We start from the raw sequence: 25,797 nt of genomic DNA, 5'->3' as shown, positions 1-25,797 counted from the left end.
TGAAGAACAAACCTATTCACGGGCTGATACACGCTATCTATCTTCGGGGTTGGCCAACCTCTCCTAGCGATCTAGCTTTTCTTGAAAAAAGTATTTTTAATTATGTCCGCAACCAAATAAATTTCTCTTGCTCTGTAGGCATAGAAAAGTCTAAATCATATGTATTAATGTGTGCAGAGCAACACACGTGTTTTGCCAGTCGAACTTGGCTGTAACAGTTTTCCTCTGACCAACAAATCAAAGGATGGAAAAATGCTGACGATATTCTTGGCCAGCTAGCTGGTCCTGTGAGGTGAATATGAAATCTGATTGGTTAAAGAAACAGAGCTATTTATTATGGAGACTATGGTAAAAAAAAAGCCAACAGAACAGACTTTGAAGGAAGGCCCTGGGCAGATTAGATTGACATGGCAGCACATAGAGGCTGAAATCTGATTGGACAAAAAAAAAATGTACATCCACATACACGTACTGGAAGCAGTGCAGCCGAGAGAAACACTACGAAATGAAGAGAATAAACTGTTGGGAATCATTTTATACAATTTCATGGAACAAATATAAGAATTTAGGTTGCAAATGTAGGTCAGTGCTTCTGATAGTGTTAAGGTCAGCAGAAAAGGCTTTACTGACCCTGACCTCCCACCACTGAGTAATTCACAGCACCTTATGCTGATACTGTGCTGTGTGTCATTAATCATCAAAATACTTTCAAATTGCTCTCATTTTTGATATCAGTTCATTAGTATGAGAACATACACTAGACAATCATCACTTTGTAGCACTTTGTGGTATCAGATGTTTTTATCTGAGCAATTTTGTAGAATCAGTAAATGAGCCATAAATAAAAACGATGTCTAACATCAGAAATCTGTACTGATGAAGATAAAACTCAGGTGAATATTTTCTTATGAGCTTGTGTCTAGAGTTTTGTGCAGACCTAAAACATGTTTAACATCCTCATGTTTAATTAGTTTACTTATATACAGATAAATTATCTCAATAATCTCAGTCTATTTATCTTTATGAAGCTGAAAAATGTCCACTGTTAAAAGCAGAATGAGAAATAAAATTAGCCTCAATACATGAAAATAATTATATTCTCTATAAACATCTTGTAGTGGATTTAATTTCTAGCTGGAATCATGTTTAGCTGTAAAAAATGATTTTCTGTGTTCTAGGTGGTGATGTGATCCTGGAGAGTTCTGTCCATCCCGTGACTGAGGGACATCCTCTGACTCTACATTGTTTATATCGTAACACAAATCCCTCAAACCTCCGAGCTGATTTCTATAAAGATGGATCAGTCGTCCAGAACCAGACTACAGGAGAGATGATCATCCATAAAGTCTCAAAGTCAGATGAAGGTTTCTACCACTGTAAACACCCAGAGAGAGGAGAGTCACTGAGAAGCTGGATCTCAGTCAGACGTGAGTAATTTTTAATTTTTTTTAACTATACAGTGTATCAAAGCAGCTTTACACAGAATTTATTTCTATATTTATTTAACTGCAACTGTAATTAGTTGAACTCAGTATCCCTACATAATGTAAGCTGTAGTGTGAAGTTTATGTAAGTGAACATTTATTAACGTGTACTGCAGCTTGAATAGTGTTATTATAATTATTATTGTATTCTGTATCAGGTCCATCACATGTAGAAGCTCCATTCTCAGAGCTCATGCTGATCAGTAGTGTAGTGACGGCATCTCCATATCTGCTGATCACCATCATTCTGCTGGTCAAATGTTACAGAGCTCGAGGTAAGAACTCTTTCAGTATCTCTACAGTTCACATAATGAGTCACTTTGATGAGTGCAAGAAAAACATTCCACTCAAATCCACACCAGTGTTAAAGCACATGATAAAAATGTATTTACAGTAAAATGTAACTGTGAGTATGATATGATATAAAGTTTGCATCTGACAAATGCTTTAATTGTAGTTCCATTTTACCTTCATTACCTTCCCTTTACCACACCTTCATAATGTACATGAAGTAAAAATATGAACAATAGTGCAGAAGTGGATTCTATAAGTAGATGTTCTGACTTTTCCATCATATTAACAGCCTTTAGATCATCTTTAACTTTTAAGGTACAAAAGGAGTTGGTAATAAACTGGTTGTAATAATTAATAAAGAATCTCAGATATATTTTGCAGTTACTGAAGATGACTTGAATGAATATTTATTTTCTAAAACATCTTTTTCTGAATCACTGTCACTCGTCACTTCACTCTCATTCATAAGCATTAAAACAAACCCTCTTTAAACTGTGTTCAGGACGAGATCAAATGCAGTCTGGTTGCTTTTCTGCCATAAATGATGTGAATTTCTTTAACAGCTCACACTGATGAAGACAGAATTGAGAATGCAGTCATAGAGGAGTGAACAAAGTTTATTTACAAAAAGAGGATGCATTTACTGTCAAATCAGCATTTTATTATTGCTTATTGCTTTGTGTGGATTTAAAAAAGAATACAGATTTGTTATTTTAATGTCATGCTGTTATTTGTTCTGCATTTTATAGCATCCTCATTGTTCTGACTGGATTTGTTTAGTTAAAGCCTGCAAACCTCCTCATGAGGTGAAATTTAACATGTGTACTATAAAGCCTACATGCTGCTGACGCAAATTTTTATTTACAAATATATTGTTCAAGAGAAAATGTTAATGAATTGTCTGAGGCTTGAGTTTCCTTCTGCAAAATATCATCTGACATTTTGAAATTAAATGTGTCCCAATGTAGTCACCTGCACCTTCAAACCTTAAAACATTTCCTGTAACTGTAACAATGCTTATGAAAAGCACAGAAATCAGCACAAATGGTTGTTCAAAAAAAAAATATAATAATAATACATAGTCAGTCGCTGGACCTCCGTTAACACAAATCATACCATAGTAAAGTTTAATTCAGACAGAATGGAATAAGATGAAACAGTATCAGGTGAAAGATGGAAATCTGCATTGTTTGAGAATCTAAAGACTAGAAGGTGTGTTGTGTGCTAGAACATGCACTAGTGAGATTTGCTTCATATCCAGAGAGTAAATATGGTTTCAGTTGCAGGATTTGAGAATGAAAATGTGTGGAATAGTTTCCAGTGTAGGTTGTATTTTCTGTAAAGGTGACTGCAGTCAGAGCAGTTGGTGAGAAGCTCAGTGTTACTGGAGTTAAAGGAAGTACATTTTTACATGGATGCAAAATAAAAACAAGTTCATTGGCTGTTATCTGAATTATGGTGGTGAACATTCATTATAGTTTGTGTTTTCTCAATTTCAGTTTTACCACTACTGTATTTGTCCTGCTGTGTTTTATTCTTTTCTTTGTAAGATTAGATCAAGTTGAAATACAAGGAGTAGACTTTCAATCTAATTAAATAATACATTTTAAAAATATATAAATAAATATTATATGATATAAATTCATCATCAATTCACTGATTTTTTCACCTGGTAGCAATAATGTATTAAATGAAGTACAAGTAAATACACTGAGAAAACTCTTGTACCTTTGTCAATATTAGCATTTTTAGCATTTTATATTTTTATATAATGATGTAAATAAAAATATATGAACCAAGGCAAAGTTTACTGTGTTTCTATTGTACTGTATTTAGTGTATTACACATAAATCTTAATTTACCGCTATACTGTTGTGGTTTTATTTTGTTTTATAGTTTTATTTTGTCTCTCAACTTCTGCTGTAGCATAGGAATTTCTCACATGGTATTAATAAAGTGTTTCCTTCAAAGCAGATCACTGGATCCTGCAGTATTATTTAGTGTAGGTGAGGATCCCAGTGCAGTTCAGACAATCTAAAGTGCTTTATAAAGTGAAATACAAGGTTTCATTTTTAAACTCTGCTAGATAACTTCCTTATCACTGCATTTCTTCCCAGTCCTGTAGAGGAATTCAATAGTCTGATTTAGGGGTGTGTAAATCCAGTTTGTATGTAAATAACAGTTGTATATGAATAGTAACACAGTCTACATGATTGTGGAGAATTTATGTAGGTGTCTGCAGTGAGGAACATCACACACTTTTTCAGAGGGTAAAATGTAGCAGCAAAATATTTTCAAGCATATTTTACTGTAAAAGATAAACATTTATTTACTGTTTTATTGTAAGAGGCTGTGCTACACCTCAAACAGCCGACAGAGGGCAGAAGCAGCATATTGAGAGCAGCCATTCGAGAGAACTGAGTTACCCAGAATTCTCCAGGCTGATTAAACTGGATTACCTGCACCTGACTGGAAGATTATTTACATCCAGTCTGCAGCTGCTCTTCCTTCTTCTTTATGGGAATACCAAAAAAAAAAAAAATGGTAACTACAGGTACATTTTTCATCATTTCCACTAGTACTGGATTTTTATGAAAAGTTAATTTGAAATAACCTGATCTTATTTCAGTCTGCTCACACTTTATATTTAATAGAGTGTCTACATACCTGAATGTTTCCAAACGGAGATCATTCACTTAATGTAAAATAAATATCTACATGTTTCATTAGTGTTGTCGCCCCCCTTCTCTTCTCTGTTGGTACAGTCCTGTCAGCCTGAAGCCTGGATTGTGAAATAAAATGGTTAAAGGTTGAGAAAACAAAAAAATCGCTTTTCATAAATAAAAGCTGAGAATTACTTAGATGATTTATTGTAGCAAAGTTTTTAGCCGTATTTTTAACAAACTAAACATTAATACTGTATCTAATATTGACAGAATAAACATTTTACATTCTATTAATGTTTTCTTCTTCTAACCAAGAAGGTTTTGCTGTAGATGTAGAAAATGCAGTATTATATACAGTATTGTGGAGTGAATAAGTGAATGTAATTTGTGCTTCATGGTGTGATGTGAGAAATGAAGAGGGATGATTTTTCTCTATATTACAGGATCTGTATGCAGTTTCCTCATGTTTATTTCATTCAGGTTTGTTAGGTGTGTATGGAGGTGTGGAGCTGCTTTATCCTGCTCATGGCTGTGATCAATATAGAGTTTAATCCCAGGAGCAGTGGATGAGTTCATTACAGGAGACCATACACACATACAGTACATTCATCCACACATACAGTACATTCATCCACACTCATTCATACACACATACAGTACATTTATACACACTCATTCATACCTTATTCAGTTATTTAGAGGAGCCAGTCTACCTTCCTGACTGTTTAAAAAGTGGAAGAGATCCACATATAGAGAACTTGTTTAACTCCATTCAGACAGCAGCCTGAGTTTAGGATTAAACCAGGAATTCTGAGATGGCAACAAGACCCACTGCACCACCATTAGCCCCTTATAACCGCACCTCATCACCTTCCAAACATCTCCAAATACAAACATCATCAACTTTCTTAAATCTTCTAATATAAACATATTCGCCACCTTCCATACATCTACAAATATAAACTTTATCTGCCTCTCCCTCACCCCGTCCTGACCATGTTCTACAGAGGGACCATTAGAAGTATCCTGAGCAGCTGCATTACTTACTGGTGGGAGAACTGCACCGTCTCGGATCGCAAGACCCTACAGAGGATAGTGAGGACAGCTGTGTGACTGATCTGCACAACCCAGACTCAAACACACAATCGTACTCACTTCACACATCCATGTCTTCAGCACCACCCATATTACATCACTTCATTACTACAAACTGTTTACATGCTGATCTTTTTTTTTTAACTGCTACTATTGCTTTTTTGAACAAACCATTTTGTTTACATTTTGTTTATTTACAATGTTCACTCCTGTACTCAGTTCTCTTTTACACACCGCAGTGTGTAATTTACAACAGCTTTACTGGCAGTGCTATTTTGTGTTTTGTGTATTTGTCCTACACTGTCTTTGCACTGTCTGTCTTGCACTGTTTGCGGTTGCAAACGATGCACTTTATGTGGCGAGGACACTTACTAGTCCTCAGCTCTGTGTTTTCCTGTTATGTAGCTTTATGTTGTTTTATGTAGCACCAGGGTTCTTTAGGAACGTTGTTTCATTTCACTGATATATATGGTTGAAATGACAATAAAAGCCACTTGATCATCATCTTCCATATATCTCTATATATAAACATCACCTTCCATACATCTCCAAATACAAACACCATCACCTTCCATATATCTCCAAATATAAACTTATTCATCACCTTCCATACATCTCCAAATATAAACATCACCTTCCATACATCTCCAAATATAAACTTATTCATCACCTTCCATATATCTCCAAATCTAAACATCACCTTCCAAACATCTCCAAATATAAACATCATCACCTTCCATACATCTCCAAATATAAACATCATCACCTTCCATACATCTCCAAATATAAATATATAGATTAAGTTAGAGAGAGAAAAGGCCTGTTTGTGATGCTGCTCATTCAGTGGCAACTTTATAGAACTTCTTGGATTTGATCTTAATGTACAAGACTGGTTTTGAAACTGATGAGAAAATATTCTTGAACAAACTGAACCTGAACGAGTGACTGGTTAATTGATTTTATTGAATGTATTAATTGAAAATATAACCAACTTTAAAAAAAGAAAATGTTTGAAGAGAAATTGATTTTACTTAAAATCTCCTCAGTGACTACATGGTACATACATTATTAAGTAAGTAAATATAAACTACTACTAATCATGAAGTCTATTTATAAGATAAACAATTAAACAAGTGAAATAGTTACACAAGGACCTTTATGCATTCCTGATGTTCTTTGAAATACTGTTCAAGTTTGAGACATTCAAATTTCTTAATGCATTTACTAGAGTCTTCATAATACAAGCTGAAGTTACTAATCCAAGAGAAGATTCTGTTCATGAACATTCTGCAAAGCTGTAAAATTGAATTAGACAATTATGGATTTTTTGCCTCTGTACTGAACTGTTCAGGTCTGAACTGATCTTTACTGTTGTTCCATTTCACCATTCTGGATGAATTGGAAGCACAGATACTGTAGATCAACCATTCAAATACAAACTTAAGATAAACATTTGTAATGAATCACTTCAGCAATATTTTTTTAGTCACAGTGTCTGGTTTTATGTGACTTTTCAGCAGGTCCAATTCTCCTCAAAACTCATCCCAATCAGGGCATAAAATCCAGCTGGTGGTTTGGTAGGTCATTAAACTCTTTAGAATGACTTGAACCATCTTCTAAACCTCTGTGGTTTACACAAATCTCCAGGAACATTCTGATATTGTGGGAATGGTTGATGTGAGCAAGTTCACAGAACAGCTTCCAGGTTTTGGCATCATCCAAATATAGATCAAAGAATTTGAAACATTTAGTATCTGAAAATTTTAGGAAAAACAGAAGACAAACACAACTCAGAGTTTTTCAGCTCTTACGCTGATGTCTGTAGCTTCATCAGTGTAGACAGACACACGGCTCACTGCAGAGAGAGGAGATGCATAAGGTTGCATTGATATGGTTAGAAATCCATTTCTCCTGTTATTACTATCAATGATGGTAGAAAATTTACTGAACAGTTTGGAAGAATATCACAGACTAAAGCAGCAAATTAGCAGATTATTCATCTATTTTTAAACATATGACATACAATTAATGTTGTGAAGGAAGCTACCAAAATAACACGTATGAACCGTTCAAACCATCACAGGTTTAAGAGGGTTTTGTGAATATTGAGTGTTGTGTGTATAAAAATTTAAATGTTTTTGCAGTTGTCTCGTTTCTGCTTGTGGCCCAAATTCATCCCACTGTACCTTTAAACCTATTTCTTACTTCATGGTGTGTGGATTGTCTTTAAAGCTTAATAAATATGATGAGTTTTACCTTCATGTTATGATGCAGCTCTGAGTAAACAGTATCATCACCCACTCTGGTCTTTTCTAGTTGGGGGAAAGAAACTAATTGTTAGTTAAATTCCTAAAAACCTACAGTTCATCTACAGCACTGTTCAATTCTCAACTCTGATTGGTCAGCTGCATTTAAGTACATTATTATTTTTTTAAAGATGCATAAACAATGACTGTTTATAGCTGCTATATTATATATAACCAAATTGATTTTGTATAATTTCCCCATATGGAATGGAACTATATTCAATAAAAAAAAAAGAAATAAAAAAAAAAAAGACAATGTTCTGTAATCAGTTAAAACATGTAGTGACTGATACTGTCTGTGGTAAAAGGAGAATAAAACACTTGACATGCTATTATAGGAAAATAAAACTCCACTTTCTAACAGCACCAAACAGAGTGTTTTACTCATTACATCATTACATACAATTCTTTATTATCTCTACCTTGTGCTCTCTTCACTTTTTTCATAGGCTTTAGTTGAATCTCAGCGTATGTCACATCATTAATGCGTTGAGCATCAACACCTGCAGAAGCAGAGAACAAAACCATCTCAATGATCTTTAGTAGTATAATACATGACTGAATGTGATTACTTCCCAGTTTTATATTTTAATAAATACATTAAATGTGCATAATTTAACATTAAAAACACTCCACCATTCTTCCTGCTTCTCTTCTTCTTCTTCATGACCTGTGTGTAAGTAACTTCACTGCTCTGAGCTGCAGCTTCACCTGAACACAGTGCAGTGTGTTAATCACTACAGGACACTTCTGAAGAATTAATTCATATAATAACACATTGCATTAATTGCATTTACTGTAAAGTCAGATTTTACAACTTAAATATAAAGACAGAATGAAAAAAATAAATAAAAGCACAGATTTCATTATAAAACCAGGTTTAGTATTAAGTTTAAAAGTCAATTAGGATTAAAGCCAGTAGCAAGTTTTGTGTACTATTTTTGTTTAAATTAAATCAATATGCAAATATTATTACAGTACATTCGCTCTTAATAATTGTAGACTTTTTTTTTTTAATCAATCTTAAAATTGATTTAGCTGGACATATTAACTTAGAACAATTTATTTTGAGTTTAAGATTTGTATTTTATAATTTGAACATGTGGTGTTTACCAAATTACAGCAGGCATCTCTATATTTAAAACATCCAAAAATATTTGATTTGTCATTCATCAAATAACGTGTATGTAACTTTTTTTTGTTGTTGTTTTTTTTTTTGTCCTTTGCATATGGATATGAGTTAGCTTCAGTTATCAGACCTTTCTTCAATTTGTAGAACCACAGCAGGATCATTAATATCATCAAAATGATGAACAAAAAGGACAAACTCAGTCCCACAGCCACTCCTACTGTTTCACCACTGGGTCTAGAACCTGAGATTGAGACAGAGCCTAAACAGAAAGAAGACCACATGTTAAGCTTTTAAACACTGCAGATATAAACTGCATTGTAAAAAGATTTTACAAGGATTGATTTAAAAATAAATTTCTCACGTCTGACTGAGATCCAGCTTCTCGGTGACTCTCCTCTCTCTGGGTGTTTACAGTGGTAGAAACCTTCATCTGACTTTGAGACTTTATGGATGATCATCTCTCCTGTAGTCTGGTTCTGGACGACTGATCCATCTTTATAGAAATCAGCTCGGAGGTTTGAGGGATTTGTGTTACGATATAAACAGTGTAGAGTCAGAGGATGTCCCTCAGTCACAGGATGAACAGAACTCTCCAGGATCACATGACCATCTAGAACACAAAAAAAAATCTCAATTAGAATATAAAAAAGGAAGATCTGGTAAAAAAAAAAAAATCTCCTTGTTTCTTCTTTTGAATGAAAGGAAGTTTTTTAGCCCAATTTGTAACTAGGATTGGAGAAGTCCATGATGGTGCTGTTTGCTCTGTACAGATATCTACTGTAGTGAAGAAGCTCAGTTTCACACTAAACTAATACTAACATCTGATGTGCTTCTTCAGACTAGTGGATGTTGTACTAATGAACAGATGACAGGAAATGAAAGTGATCTGGAAATATTTCATAATTAATGATGAAAATAAAGCAGACTGTAAACTGTGTTGTGTGAAAATATCAAGAGGAGAAGCTGCAGCATCTTCTACAATACATGTAACTTAACAAAACACATGATGCTGTTTAAATCTAATGTTTAATAGAGTGTGTGAGGCGACACTACTGAGTGTGTAGAGCAGCATCAGTGAACATGCAAGAATGAAGGAGTGAAGAATGTGTGCAGAGAAATAGTCACAGATGACAGCACTGAGCTCTATGCTCTTCCTTTCCACTCCATCATCTACATCTTTACTTATGAGTGAAGGTGAAACACACTGCACTGAATTAGTGGCAGTAATCACCATAAACAGAGAGAAATCAAATGTTCTCTGATGTCACTGTGACAGGGATCCTCCTGCCACGCCCCCGTTCGGCAGCTGTCACGCTGCATCGTTCTGCCGCTCCCGGCATTAATGAGAGACAGTTTTGATGTGCGACGACTTCTTTGGAGGAACCTTGGAGTGTGACTGTGCTTACAGCAGAATCTTGAAGCACGACTGTGCCCTGGGGGGAACCTGGGAGGAGGTCCAAACCTCCACAAAGGGGGTCACTCGGCCCCCGACTTCCCCTGTGGGCGCCGTCATACCCCAAAGTCTGCTCCAAACTCCCGCAGAAGGTGTGACTTGGCCTCTGAACTCCGCCGTGGGCATTGCTCTGTCTCTGGACTCCACGGAGGACGTTGTTCTGCTCCAGATTTTTACGCTGTCAAGGATCCACCTGCAGTGCCCCCCTCGGTAGCTGTCACGCTGCCTAATTCTGGTTTCTCTCGTTACTGATTCCCCATATAAGCCTCCATTCCCATCTCACTCTTGTTGGACCTACTTTATGGCTACGGTGACCGACCTAACCCAAGACTGCCAGCATTCCCTGCTGGTTCCGTGGATTACATACCTTCCCTGTGGATTGTACCTGTTCCATGGATTATACCGGCTTTACGGACTCAACCAGCACTACGGTTTGTACACTCTCTGACTCTGTATTGTGCTCTGTTTGCCTCAATAAACATGATATAGCTACTCCCGCGTCCGATTCGTGGTCCGCACCCTGGCACACTGATTGATTATCAGTAATTGATTAATTTCATTATTATTATCAGTATGAATATAAGTGAACTTGTAGTCGGTTTAAAAACATCACTTACACACATCCATACTCAGAAATACACAATAATTTTTATTGATTAATGGAGAGAGAAAAAAAATCTATTTATTTTTGAACAGTTTGTTGAATTGTAAACTACTGATGTTCTGAATATTCTTAATGAAACATTTCTTTCTCTTTAACAGTAAACACACTACATGAAGACTCACCATGAACTGTGATGTTGACAGGATTACTGTTTTCTCCAGATTCAGACTCACACCAGTAAACTCCAGTGTAGGATGTGTAGAGGAAGCTGATGTTACATGTAGTTCCTTTAACTGATCTCCACCATGAACAATCTAACACTCTTTCACTGTCTGTGTATCGTCTCACTGTCCATCCAGTAGAGTTACTCTGGTCCTCACAGCTCAGTGAGAGAGAGTCACGAGTAAAGTGTTGAGTTCTGCTGGGACTGATGATCAGAGACACTGAGGAGATTCACCTTAAACACAGAAGAAACACAAATAAATATATGTGCAAATGGTAATGCAATGAGGATACAAGTGTGTGTGTGTGTGTGTGTGTGTGTGTGTGTGTGTGTGTGTGCAATCATAATGATGTCTATTAATTTGATAATAAAAGTCGCAGTCCAGAACATGAGACAAAACACACACAGGTTTAACATGGAATAATCATCATTATAAAAGCTGCAAAACAACAAATGTTGAATATAAAGAACAAAATCAAATCTGTGAAAACCTGTAAAAACAGAAAATATTGCAAAGGCATAAAAAATAGACAGAATGCAAAACTTGCAATGCAAAAAAAAAAAAAAAAAATACTGGTTAGGCATTTCATTATGACCACCTGCCTATTATTGTGTTGGTTCCCCTTTTGATGCTAAAACAGTTCTGACCCATTGATCATTAACAGCATGAACTTCTTCAGCAGTTTGAGCTACAGGAGCTCGTCTGTTGGATCAGACTACACGGACCAGCCTTCGCATCAATGAGCCTTAACCACGCACGACCCTGTCGCTGGTTAAACACTGTTCCTTCTTAGGATCACTTTTAATAGATTCTGACAACTGCAGACCAGGAACAGCCCACAAGAGCTGTAGTTTTGGATATGCTATGACCCAGTCTAACATCAACTATGAGGACAAAATGTTCACTTGCTCTAATAAATAATTCCACCTACTAACAGGTGACATGAGGAAGAGATCATCAGTGTTCTTCACTTCACCACTCATGATGTTATAATGTTATTGTCAAGAATCCACCTGCGGCGGCTTTGATGCTGATGCTATTTCTGCCGCTCCCGGCATAATCACACACACACCTGGGACTCATCTATCACTCATTCCTGGCTCCTATATAAACCCCTCACTTTCACTCACTCACTGTCCATCATTGTTTGTAAATATGCGCATCCCTATGCGTTCTTTCCGTTATTACACTCTCTCTCTCTACGGCCATGCTTTCTCCCAAAGTGCACCCCGGATTACCCCTTTTCCTCCAGTGTGTTCGCTCCTGGACTTTGTGGACCTCGCTCATCCGGGGCATACCACGGATATCTCTCTTTCTCTCTCCGGGCTTCTATAGACTGCCATGTGTGTGTGTTTGTGTGAAACTCTCTCTTCATTAAACATACTCTGGCTTTTGCCTCCATTCATTGCTGCATGACAGAATAACTGACCTCCTAAAAGGAATAAAAGAGAAAAAAAAAGGGGGAAAAAGAAAGGAGAAGAAACATGATCGGTTTCCGGACCACGCCTGCGAGCTTCTCTGAAGGCGAAGTCTCGCTCCCGAGCTCCTCTGAATGCGATGTAACGCCAGCGAGCTCCTCTGAAGGCGACGTCTCTGTTGTCTCTAATGTCAGGAATCCACCTGCTACGCTCCCTTCGGTGCATGACAGTCATAATTATATAATGTCATAATGTTATGACTGATTGGTGTATATTTATTTTTTGATACTTTTTAAACAAATCAGTTCCTTTTCCTCACCAGAAATGGCAAAGTTTAAATATAAGAAACAAAATCAAAACTGAGGAAAAGAGGAAAATCTTGCAATTGTTACAAAGATGTAAAAAATGGCATAGACAAAAGATAAAACAGAGAATTATTAATATAAACAGTGTTTAAGGGGAAAATAGGAATAGAAGCATATGATCAGGAATCACATCAGCTCAGAACCATGACATTTCTCATCATTGATGCAAAAGGTGTAATTGTACTTGTACTTTATCTGCTTTAATTGCATTAACAAAGAAATGCTACATACATTTATTTTTATACTTATATATTTATTTCTTTGATATTACAGTGGAACCTCGGGTTACGAACGCCCCGGCATACGTATAATTCAGGTTACGAATCGCAGTTCATCAAAATTTTTGCCCCTGGTTACGAACAATATATCGGGATACGAACGTCGCTCACCAAAAAATCGCAGGCAAGTTGGTTGTTTTTGCTCTATCCACGCAGCTCGTCACATCAGTTAGCGTCCTGTGTCCCTGGCGAGAGCATCGTGTTACTTATCCGCTTGAACTTTTCCCGGCAGCAGCGTAACAACTCGTTAGTTGATGCTCGTGGAATGATGAGATGGACAACATTAGCCGATGCATAACCACTTTACTTGTTTTTATGAAGATAGATTAGCAGGGTTACAGTCTTTTCCGAAGTACAATACCCATAATGAATTTCACTCTGGACTTCAATACCAACTGATAGTAGCCTTAAAGAAACAGCTCTCATTTTCCCTCTAATGCAACAATTGTCTCAGCGTTCGTGTTAATAACACTGTCTTTAATATTCTATAATATAATATATAATAATATATAAATAATATAATATAATAAGATTCTCCTTCCAAACAATAACTCTCCCTCCTCCCCCTTCTACGAACGTCGTCTCCTGCAGCGAGTCTTCTCAAAGGGAAAATACCCGGTAAAGATCTTTTCCTCTTTTCTATGTTTTTATGTGGTATGATTTTAATATAACATGTTAAAAGTAAATAATATTAGTGAATATTGGCTTTATTTTTATTTAAGTAATATTTTTGGTTGTCCAGAACGAATTACCGAAGTTTCTGTTCATTATTATGGGGAAATTTGTATCGGGATACGAACTTTTCAGGTTACGAATAAAGTACCGGAACAAATTAAATTCGTAACCCGAGGTTCCACTGTATTTAAAAACAGTTTATTTTTCTCACCAGAGATCCATAGAGGCTGTGGATTGCTGTACAGTGTGTGACTGACTGGTTCTCCTCTCTCTCCTCTACACACATAAACTCCTGTGTGATGAAGAGCAGAAGGACTGAGAGTGTAGGAGCCTCCAGATCCTCTGCTGCTGTCTGAGAGAAGCTCCACATACATGATAAAGCCATGAGTATTTTGTGTTGCAGTTACACCGTCTCTGTAGGGAACAGCTGTGTACCAGCTGAATGTCCAGTCTGTAGAGGAGTCTGTAACCTCACAGCTTAGAGTCACTGAGTCTCCTTCAGTCAGCCAGTTCTGTGGAGATACACTCAGTACTGGATGTGGTCTCTCTGTTACACAGGAAATACAAAGTTTTAAATTAGCAGACTTTTTGAATGAACAGTAATAGAAAATATCTTGAATGTATAATTGTGTCTAATGTGTCAACAACCCAAACTTACACCCACATCTTACAGTGTAACAGCATCACTGAAGCTTAAGGATTTAATACTTTAAAGTTTAATACTTCAACACCACTGATTCTGTACACGTGTACACTACTGACAGGAGTGAAGTCTCTTTATATCAGTTACACACACTTTCATTAATTAAACTTTAAAGCTATAAAGATTAATCTTATTAATCTTTGTTACAAAGCGCTGATACAAAACTTCACCATAACAACTGCATTATTTTTGTTCATTAACGTGCTGCAGTATCTTTTTATCGGGAAATAACATTACTATATGTGCACTGAGCTGCTGTTATAGAAAAAATTAAAAATTAAAAAATAATAATAATAATAATAAAAGAATTTGACCAGAATCCAGAATTTAAATTATGTGTTGTGTTATTAAAATATTTGCATTTCGCTGTTTCCATACAGACATAAACATGTTTATAAGAGATTATGACTGTGTTCATTAATTTTGAGGTGGTTTATTTATTGCTGATTAATGCCTGTTCTTTAAGATTATTTAAAACATTATAGAATAACATGGAATTGCAATAATAATTAAATATTTGTTATTTTAAATCCTGTACAACATTAAACCTGTTAAAGGTTTAAATCATGACAAACCGTTTACTGTAATCTTCACAGGTTCACTGTATTCTGTGTAGTAGTCGTAGTAGTTGTTGTAGTTTTTTGTGCGTGCCTGACACCGGTACTCTGTTTCTCCTGCATTATTGACTGTCACTTTAAATGAGTTTGCTGGTTTTCTGTTCAGACGCTGAAACCACTGATTATAATAGAAAAATCCCCATCCAGTCATCTCCTGCAGCTCACAGCTCAGAGTGATGGTGTCTCCAGTGTAGATGGAGCTCTGAGGATTCACTCTCACAGTCGGTTTGGGTTTAGCTGTTGGTTTAAAATGATGACAGTGTCACAGCTGCTTTTCACTTAAGAGTTACTATGTTTACATATAAAGATGTTATAATAAAATATGTTTAATATATAATTCAAAGTTTATGTTTTATATTTGCTACAAATGTTTGATACTCGACCACTAGGGGTCGCTACAGATTTTCTAGGGGTTTCTAGTTCACTCTTGATTATTTTATTTTAATTAAATAATTTGATTAAATAAATAAAATCAATTGATATCCATTATTTAAATTTTTGGAAGCATTTTGCGAGAGTGGGAACAACAGACGTAACTGTAAGAAAAGATGCAGCAATGAGAAAATATTCCAAGTGAAACCAGGGAGAAGATAAAATGCCAGGGAAAATATAAAAATGAATGTGCTAAAAAGAAAACATAGACTTAATTGGACAGTGATCTTGAATTCAGATACAATGAAGCAATGGACAAGTGAAGATTTTATAGTGTGTAATCTGTATCCAATCTCAAGCCCTAAATATTCAGACCCAGAGTCCATATTAAATAACCGAATAAAATAACAATTAAATACCAGATTAATTCAATCAGGAATAAAAAAAGCATGAAAAACAATTGGAGTGGTTAAAATATGTTTCAATGTTAAAATAGGGGTCTCCTGATAAAAAGGCTGGGAACCACTGCACTATGTGACTAGTTTGGAATGCTGATTCACAGTTTGGTTGGTTTGAAGAATTCATAAAAGTGTCGGCTCAGAGTCTGTTAGAACTCAACTTAAAAATATGCACTGCATTCAGGCATTAGAAGGCCTCAGACATCCTGGCTTTACTTTCAAATCCTAATTTCTTTGTCCAAATGTGTATGAGGTCATTAAAAAATGTTTCAAGATTAGTTTTGTAACATGCCATCAGATGGCAGAACAATGTTGCACACACAGTCACAGGGAGCACCGACCTTCATAAGTCAGTCTGCCAAAATACATCATCCTGTGTACATCAGGAGCTGTGCAACTGGTGCTATTCTGAACATGCACATTTCCACGTCTGCAATTTTATCATGGACAGCAAGTTAGAACAAAGAGCGAACATGTAATTCTGCGTGAAACTGGGCAAATCTGCCAAAGACGTTTGACATGATCCTCTTGTGTGATTTTAAGATGCGTCATGTTGCTGCCAAATTCATCCCCATGCAAACTTCATGTCGAAGATAATTACTGGTGATGAAACTTGGTGTACGGGTACGACCCTGAGGTGAAACAACAGTCTTCACAGAGAAAGAGAAATGCCATGTGGATGACAATGGCCAACAGGGAAGGGCATTGTGGAGTTTGCCAACAAGCTGTCAGCACACAAAGCCCTGGACTGGTGCTCAGACAAAGCCTTTGCTCTCACCATGTGAGTTCATGAAGAAATCATAGGGATGAAAACTTTTGAGCTCGGTCACATGTAAGGGTGGTGATAGCTTAATGGTGAAGGCAGTCAACTTTGGATCCAAAGCTCATGAGTTCAAATCCAATCCACACCAAGCTTCCATTCCCTCACCCCTGAGCAAGGCCCTTAACCCATCGCTGCTCAGATGTATGAATGAGATAAATGTAAGTCACTCTGGTTAACAGGGTTTCGAAAGGGTCTTAAAAAGTCTAAAATTTAAAAATAAAAATGTTCAGTCTTAAAAAGTCATAATTTTGCTGTTGTACACTGTAAAAAATTATTTTGAGTTTTAGTCAGATGAACCAGTAAAATCATGTCCTGTCAACTTGCTGTGTCTCACTACACAATTGGATGAGTTCTAACAAACTAAACTTGATAGAAAATGAACATCTGTTCTATTAATTTTCTGTGTCATGCCCATGTAGCAGAAACTCTACATCATAATTACACACTATTTTAACAAAGTTGAGACAGATGCGCTATCCGCCATTTTCTGCACTAGAAGTTGCTGATCATGCAAGAGAAGATGAAGTAGCCTGTGATTAGAGATGGACTTTATTGACTGCAAATAATGAAATGAGTAAGTATACCCTGATTTGTGCTTTCTTTAAGGTTAATTTGACGTGTTTCTTTAACACTTACCCTCCAAATTTTGATTTTTATTTTGAATATCTATAAGGAAAAAATCTGTTTGCACATCAGAACACATATGGGTGCTTTTGCAAAACGCATGTAAGAAACCTCCAAGATGATGATGATGAGTTTAGGCATTGCGCTTGGGATGTATATAGATGACTATGAGGTATGTAACTCACTAGGAACATAAAAAGAGCAGAAGGTCTGTGCAGTGTATTGGGTAATATCAAACTTGCCAGCACAGTGTAGGTCTTTGGTACAATCAATTTATCTCTATTGTCTGTGAAATAGCAATAATGTAAATAAAATAAATAAGTAAAAAAAAAAGACCATGTATTTTCATTTTAAATTTCAGATCATAAAGCTTTAAATATAACATGGTCAGCACAGCATGTCTCAATTTAGTGAACTGTATTCGGGTTCTGTGTTATGTGTCAGTGGACTCGCTAGCTGGCTTCCAATAATGTTTCAATGTTGATAAGTTTTGCAGATTTTGCCTAGCTAGTTGCAAGGATATTGACTTGCATGAGGTCCACTCAGGACGATTGAAACTCACAAACAGATTCTTGGCGAATAGAAGACAAATTCACTGTTTCCCTGGATGGAGTAAAGCGAAACTGTGTTCTTGAGAAACTTAATTATTTCCAGACATTTCAAAGGTTTCCTCCAGATTTTTTTACATGACCTGTTTGAAGGTATAGTACCAACTATACTATAACCAGTTAAGTCTTTGCATGAAGTCCTTTATTTCAAACGGTACTTCACATTAGATGACCTTAATGCCGTCATCAAATCTTTTCCTTTCAAGTTTACTAATAAAACTAACAAACCACAACAAATTTCCAAGACATTTGTGTCAAAACATTCAATTGGAGGAAACTTCCATGAAAACTGGACTCTGTGAAGGCTACCACCATTGATGATGGTTCACAGATTACCAGAAGGAGACAAAACTTGGAAAATCTTACTAGATCTGAGGGATATTTTTGAGCTCCTAGCTACTGGACAATTTTCTGATGAGATGTTGTCGTACTTGATCTTTTTCACCCCTTTTCCTGATACATTGTCAGACTTCAGTTTCAACATTGCAATTTTAGGTGAATTTTCATCCCTATCAACTTCTTCACCCAGCATCCATTTAGAGTTCGCAGCCATGGCCAACCGCCTTTCCCATTCTTGTTTTTACACATGATGTGAAGTTAAGGCTAAGACAAGGTAAAAAGGTATTTTGAAAGGAATAAACACTTCTGTCAATTCCCCGAGACATGAAGATTGACATTCTTGAGCAACTTGCAGAAACTATATACTCATACAAAGCCTATCCTGGAAATGAAGAGATTGAAAGTGTAGCAGCTGCCTTAATTGAAAACCACATCTGTGTCATAGAGCCAAGCTCTACATCTGGATGGTATGGGTGGAAAATTAGTTAGAAGTTTAAGATGGGCAACTATGGGTAACAAAAGCTGAGAGATGCAGTTTTTTCAGGAACTGAATCTAAATTCTGAACAGAGAGGTCTTCGGGAGACAAGAAGAAAGGGCAACAAAGTGAAGCAACCCAGACAGTGTAAAACAAAATTGCTTCCAGATCTGCCTTAGGACAAAGACTGGGAAAGTCTAAATAAGAAAATTCTACTATGAGCAGCACGTTTTCTTTGATAAGTATTTTTTTTTTTTTTTTTTTAGCAAATGCAGTAGATTCACTGTGCTTTAACATATGATGATGTCAGAATACAATAGATTTAACATTTGATGCTAAGTCCATGTCTTACATTTATTACAAATATGATATCCAGGCCTTTATAACATGCACATATATATAGATATAGAGTAAGTGTTTATTTGTAAAGACCACCAGCCAATTAGTGTGTGCAAAACAGAGTTTCAAAGCTACAGTTGTGTTCAAAATTATTCAACCCCCAATGCTGTAAATGGTTTTAGGGAATTTAGTGTACATTTGTAATTGTATTCAGAATGAAATCCTACAAGGACTTCTTAAACAACCATATGCAACTAAAATGACATCAATTAGTTTTGTAATACAGTAGTAAATGTTTCTTTTGTGAATTCTTCATTGACATAATTATTCAACCCCTTAAAGACTACCACTCTGAAGAACAGAGGTTCAATGAAGTGTTTTCAATCAGGTATTGAAAACACCTGTGGATATCAGGGAGCAGCAATAAAGCCTAATAAGCACCAATTAGGCAGCTTCAAAATGACTGTGATACTCAGCTCCTTCTAGACATTTACTGGTGTGGTTACAAACATGGTGAGGTCAAGAGAATGGTCCAGGAAGCCAAGAGAACAGGTGATTACTCTTCACAGGAAGGGCAATGGCTATAAGAAGATTGCAAAGATGTTAAACATACCAAGAGACACCATAGGAAGCATCATTCGCAAATTCAAGGCAAAGGGCACTGTTGAAACGCTACCTGGTCATGGCAGAAAGAAGATGCTGACTTCGACTGCTGTGCGCTACCTGAAGCGTAGAGTGGAAAAAAGTCCCCGGGTGACTGCTGAGGAACTGAGAAAAGATTTGTCAGATGTGGGTACTGAAGTTTCTGCTCAGACAACATGGCGCACCCTGCGTAATGAAGGCCTCCATGCCAGAACTCCTAGGCGCACCCCCTTGCTGTCCCCAAAGAATAAGAAGAGTCGACTGCAGTATGCCAAAAGTCATGTGGACAAACCACAGAAGTTTTGGGATAGTGTTCTGTGGACTGATGAAACAAAATTAGAACTGTTTGGGCCCATGGATCAACGCTATGTTTGGAGGAGGAAGAACAAGGCCTATGAAGAAAAGAACACCTTGCCTACTGTGAAGCATGGCGGGGGGTCAATCATGCTTTGGGGCTGTTTTGCTTCTGCAGGTACTGGGAAGCTTCAGCGTGTGCAAGGTACCATGAATTCTCTTCAGTACCAGGAGATATTGGATGACAATGTGATGCAGTCCGTCACAAACCTGAGGCTTGGAAGACGTTGGACCTTTCAACAGGACAATGATCCCAAGCATACCTCCAAGTCCACTAGAGCATGGTTGCAGATTAAAGGCTGGAACATTTTGAAGTGGCCATCGCAGTCACCAGACTTAAATCCGATTGAGAACCTCTGGTGGGACTTAAAGAAAGCAGTTGCAGTGCGCAAGCCTAAGAATGTGACTGAACTGGAGGCTTTTGCCCATGATGAATGGGCGAAGATACCCGTAGATCGCTGCAAGACACTTGTGTCAAGCTATGCTTCACGTTTAAAAGCTGTTATAACTGTAAAAGGATGTTGTACTAAGTACTAAGATTGAATGTCACTTGGGGGTTGAATAAAACTGATAATGATGTGAGCTCAGAAAAGACATTTGTGGTTATTTCATTATAAATGTTATGTTATATTTGTCTGACCTACACGTGCCTCTTTGATATAATTGTAAGCAGGATGACTGAATGATCATAATCAATGTCAAACCGACCAAAACAATCAATTTCAGTGGGGGTTGAATAATTTTGAACACAACTGTACATGCAATGTTCCTTCAATTCTAACGTTCAAGATTTTTAAAATAAGAAAATAATAATCAATTTATTCAATATATTAATCACATTAATAATTATATCTTAACTGACAATAATTATAAATAATTATAAAAAGTACAGGATATAAAGAATAATTTATAAATAAATCACCTTGAGCATGAGCCACTGGTAAAAGTGAAACCAGCACTGAAAAGGGAACAGAAACCGAGATCAGAATATAAACATGAAAATTATTGTCATCATTTATTCTGTGTTTCCACATGCTGAGGAGAAAAGTATGATATTTTATTGAAAGTTAGTATCTAGTGATACCTGCCTGGAGGAACCTTATTAAATCATCTATTTCCATCATTATTATAGAAAATAACACCAGCTGACACCCTGCTCCACCTCCCACCTCTACTTCAAACACTTCAGCATTGTGAAAGATGTAGAAGTTCCAGACAATGGTGACCCATCCATAGATCAGAGCCCAACCATTTATATCAGCTGTTCAACAAATATTAATCTTCATATAATCCTAATTCACAACTCCATGCATTTTAATATTAAATACCAAAAACCTTTTTTTGCATTGTCAAAGATAAAAAAGTACCAGTATGACAGAAAAGCCAATGTTTAATTGATTTTAGCAGCTTTTTAAATGTAAAACTTTACGCACTCAGTGTTTAGAAAATAAAAAAACCTGCTACAAAGTGCAAATAGAAGCGAATTGGAGCAGGATTTTCACTTCCCCAGTCTGAAAGGAGGATTTTACTTTTGTTTCCAGGCATTTTGTGTAATTTTTTTAATGTAGTTGAGCTGCGCATTTTGTCCTCAGAATATGCTCAAGAAGAGCTGCTAGATCAGGGGTCACCAACCTTTTTAAAACTGAGAGCTACTTCTTGGGTACCATTAATGTGAAGGGCTACCAGTTTAATACACACAGTTTTCAATTTGATCTGAAATAACAAATTTGCTCAATTTACCTTTTATGTTATTATTAATAATTAATTATATTTATCTATGTGAAGACACTGATCATGTTAATGATTTCTCATAATAAGTATCAACAATCGTTTAACAAATTAGGAAACAGCTATTTTTAGAAACATTTTTAGATAAATCCTGCTCCACAGAGCTCATGACCTCAGACTTTGACCACTTGGAAGTAGAGCAAATGTGAAAAAAGTAAAAAGAGAAAAAGTAAAGAGAAGTGTAAAATAAAGCCAATTCTGTTGGACTTCACTAACCTCCTGTTTCTTCTTTCTCTGTGCCAGAATGCTCTCCACAATAATTTTTAACCTTTATTGGTTTAATTTTGAAAGGGGAAACTTTTGGGTCCCTCCTACTGAGTGTTGTATAATGTATAGCTGTAAATTCAGATGCGCCACAAGATTTGAAGATCACTCCTGTTAGCCAAAGGAATCCAAACCTAAAATGGTCAAAGATTCACCTCAAATGTTCATAAGAAAATATGACACTAGTGGACATTATATATATATATATATATATATATATATATATATATATATATATATATATATATATATATATATATATATAATATCCACTCGTGCTCCTCCCGTGTATTTCTCACCTTCCTTAGGATCATTGAGACCCCACGAGGTGAGATCTTGCATGGAGCCCCAGTCCGAGGGAGATTGACAGTCATGTTTAGCATCTTCCGTTTTCTAATGATTGCTCCAACAGTGGACCTTTTTTCACCAAGCTGCTTGGCAATTTCCCTGTAGCCCTTTCCAGCCTTGTGGAGGTGTGCAATTTTGTCTCTAGTGTCTTTGGACAGCTCTTTGGTCTTGGCCATGTTTGTAGTTGGATTCTTACTGATTGTATGGGGTAGACAGGTGTCTTTATGCAGCTAACGACCTCAAACAGGTGCATCTAATTTAGGATACAAACATAAGTACACCCTAAGTAATAACAGCTGAATGTTGCAGAGCCACATGTCCTGTTCATCATGTTCATATTTTTTGCCTGCTTGACAGGACCATATAAATGTGTGTATCTTGTATTACAGCAGATTAAATTTAGTGCTTTGAGTACAATTCTCTCATACTGACCACTGTAATTTCAACATGGCACCTAGTATTGTTAGTATTAGAATTGTTGCTCTTCACAAAGATGGCAGAGGTTATAAGAAGATTAATAACACCCTGAAACTGAGCTACAGTACAGTGGCCAGGGTCATACAGAGGTTTTTCAAGACAGGTTCGATTTGCAACACGTCTCACAAGGGTCAAAGAAGTTGAGACCTCATGCACTGCTTCAGGTGCAGAAGCTGCTTTAAAAAACAGATGCATGAGTGTTGCAGCATTGCGATACGCTGCACACTGCAACAAGTCAGTTTGCATGGCCGTTATCCCAGAAGAAATTCTCTTCTGAAGAAAGAAAACCTGCAAACTGTTTGCTAAAAACAATCTGTCCAAGAGCATGAATTACTGAAACCATGTCCTGTGGTTTGATGAGACTAAGATAAACTTGTTTGGCTCGGATGGTGTCCAGCATGTGTGGCAACGGCCTGATGAGGAGAACCAAGAAAATTGTGTCTTGCCTACAGTCAAGCATGCAGTGGTTTCTGTTAATGGTTCAGTATGTCCTGTGTCCCACACTACTAATAAATAAAGATGAAATGAGGGTATTCAAAATTTGTAACTTCTTGTTAAGTGCGTCAAGACTGTGTATCTGCTCTTTCTTCCACAATCTAAATAAAAACCCTTGCCAACATTGTATTTTTCTCTCCAACTACCACATAAAAAAAGCACAGTCACAGTTTGGCCGGTCATTTCTTGTGCATTTCCAATTTTGAAATTTTAAATCATAGCTCCTTGAAAAATGGTATCTATCAACATCTGCCTGGAGGAATCTCATTCTACTACCATCATTATTATAGAATAGACACCCTGCTTCACCTTCTGCCTCTACAAACACCTATTCATATTGCTGAAGTATGTAGTTACAGACAATAGTGACCCACCTCTAGAACAGAGTAGAACCATTTATATCAGTTGTTTTCTGAGCTTTCTTAAGAAATAATGCAATAGACTAATGATGAAACTCACAGGCAAGTTCACATTTTCAGAAAAAAAGTTTCAAATCCTCTCTTTTAGCCTGGAAACACTTTGGATCCTCGGAAGGCATCATTATTTAAAAGATCAGAAGTGATGGACACAATTGCTGGCTTGCTATCTGCTTTATCTTCAGAGTCTGAACTATCATACACTTGGTGTCTCTGACACACAGCTTCCACTGCTCACTTAGAGAACTCTTGCACAGATCTTTCTCTCAGAAATTGTGAAATGAGCTGCTGCACTCGATCGTCCTCCACTTTGAAACTATGATTTATTCTCAGTGTGCAGATTTCAGCTTCTAAATATTTGTTGGCCTCAGCCAGGAGGTTTGTGCTCTGATTTGTTTTCTGGCTCAGGCTTGGCTCCTTTTTCTGACATTGATTTTTTTTTAGCAACATGCTAGCCAGCTAGCTAATGAGCAATTTTATAATGCTGTGACAATGTCCTCAGTCCCACATACCGGAATGTGCAAGTGCTATTAACTCAATCCACCAGCAGGGTGCAGAAGGACAGCAACAAGGCAGTTTAGCCCAGAGTGGATGGCAAGGAGGCATGGCGTCCTGACAAGACATGGCTGGAGATTGTTTAAAGTGATGGCTCCTTACTGTCTTCATACCAGGTGGTGCCTTTAAAAAGACACCAGGAAGACAGTGAGACGGAGAACCTTTGGTCCCTGAATAATTTTTGGCTATTTCTCAGTTTAGGCAAGATGGCAGCAGCGGAAGAGGATTCCTGCCAGATTCCAGACAGATCCTCGGATTGAGCCAGTTCTCCGTTCATGACCTGAGGCATTGTGGTCATGGTCAGGCATGGTGAGAAAACCTCACTACTTCTCCCACTCTAGCCTCTCTCTACTACCCTTTTCTTCCACCAAAGAATACTCTTTCTCCATTATTCTTTGAATAAAGACACTATATATCCCTTGATTTCCAGATTCCAGTGTCTGCACTCAGCCCTACTCAGTGACGAGTCACTACAATGCATACATCTATAGTCACAGTCACAGATCTAACTATAACAAATATTTTAATATACAGCATCTGAAAATATTCAAAGCTGCTAATTTGTTTAAAGCTGATGGTATTCATGGACATATTGAACTCATAAGAAGCTAACAAGCTGCAACTGCTGGGCCCTTGAGCAAGGCCCTTAACACTCAACTGTTCAGTTGTGTGCAGTTGGAAAAGGGCATCTGCCAAATGCCATAAATGTAAAAAAAAAAAAGCTGCAGTATGCAGGGATCGCTCAGATTTTTCTATTACTTTATCATTCCTGTCTACCTTAAAAGAGTTTTAGTGCTCTCTAAAAGCGAATAAACTAATTCCATTGTATCACTACAATGACAATCAAGTCTCTTAGTCTAAGTCTCTAATGACTGACTGAGTGACAGAGCAGTAGTGTGCATTAAAGTCTAACCACTTCCTGTGTACAAAGTGCGAAAAAGATAAATATACACATGTACACACAGAAAAGCATCTGCCAAATGCCAAATGTAAATGTAAAAAAAGCTGCAGTATGCAGGGGGTTGCTCAAAATGTTCTATTATCAAGATCATTCGATTGAAACATGCAAATATTTTACCTTGTTAAAGTTTTTTCTTTAAAGCAT

The 25,797-nt window shown here is 36.8% G+C and overlaps 3 protein-coding genes across 3 annotated transcripts in view; 2 read left to right on the top strand and 1 right to left on the bottom strand.

Moving 5' to 3' along the window:
* Positions 1 to 25,797, top strand: part of LOC124387347 (obscurin-like) — a 402,170-nt gene that overhangs the window by 158,800 nt on the left and 217,573 nt on the right. The window lies entirely within an intron of this gene.
* LOC124387348 (obscurin-like) overlaps positions 1 to 25,797 on the top strand; it is a 174,999-nt gene that overhangs the window by 2,766 nt on the left and 146,436 nt on the right.
* LOC124387367 (Fc receptor-like protein 5) overlaps positions 1 to 25,797 on the bottom strand; it is a 107,415-nt gene that overhangs the window by 80,640 nt on the left and 978 nt on the right. Inside the window, exons 2-5 of the mRNA XM_046851687.1 lie at positions 21,272 to 21,307; positions 15,273 to 15,551; positions 14,206 to 14,541; positions 12,164 to 12,166 (exon numbers count right to left, since the gene is read on the bottom strand). Coding sequence (XP_046707643.1) covers positions 12,164 to 12,166; positions 14,206 to 14,541; positions 15,273 to 15,551; positions 21,272 to 21,307 — 654 coding nt within the window. The remainder of the gene's footprint in view (positions 1 to 12,163; positions 12,167 to 14,205; positions 14,542 to 15,272; positions 15,552 to 21,271; positions 21,308 to 25,797) is intronic.

This window comes from Silurus meridionalis, chromosome 6 (genome assembly GCF_014805685.1).
Source record: "Silurus meridionalis isolate SWU-2019-XX chromosome 6, ASM1480568v1, whole genome shotgun sequence".
In the NCBI taxonomy this organism is placed as follows: Eukaryota; Metazoa; Chordata; class Actinopteri; order Siluriformes; family Siluridae; genus Silurus; species Silurus meridionalis.
This window is presented reverse-complemented; position numbering and strand designations above follow the sequence as displayed.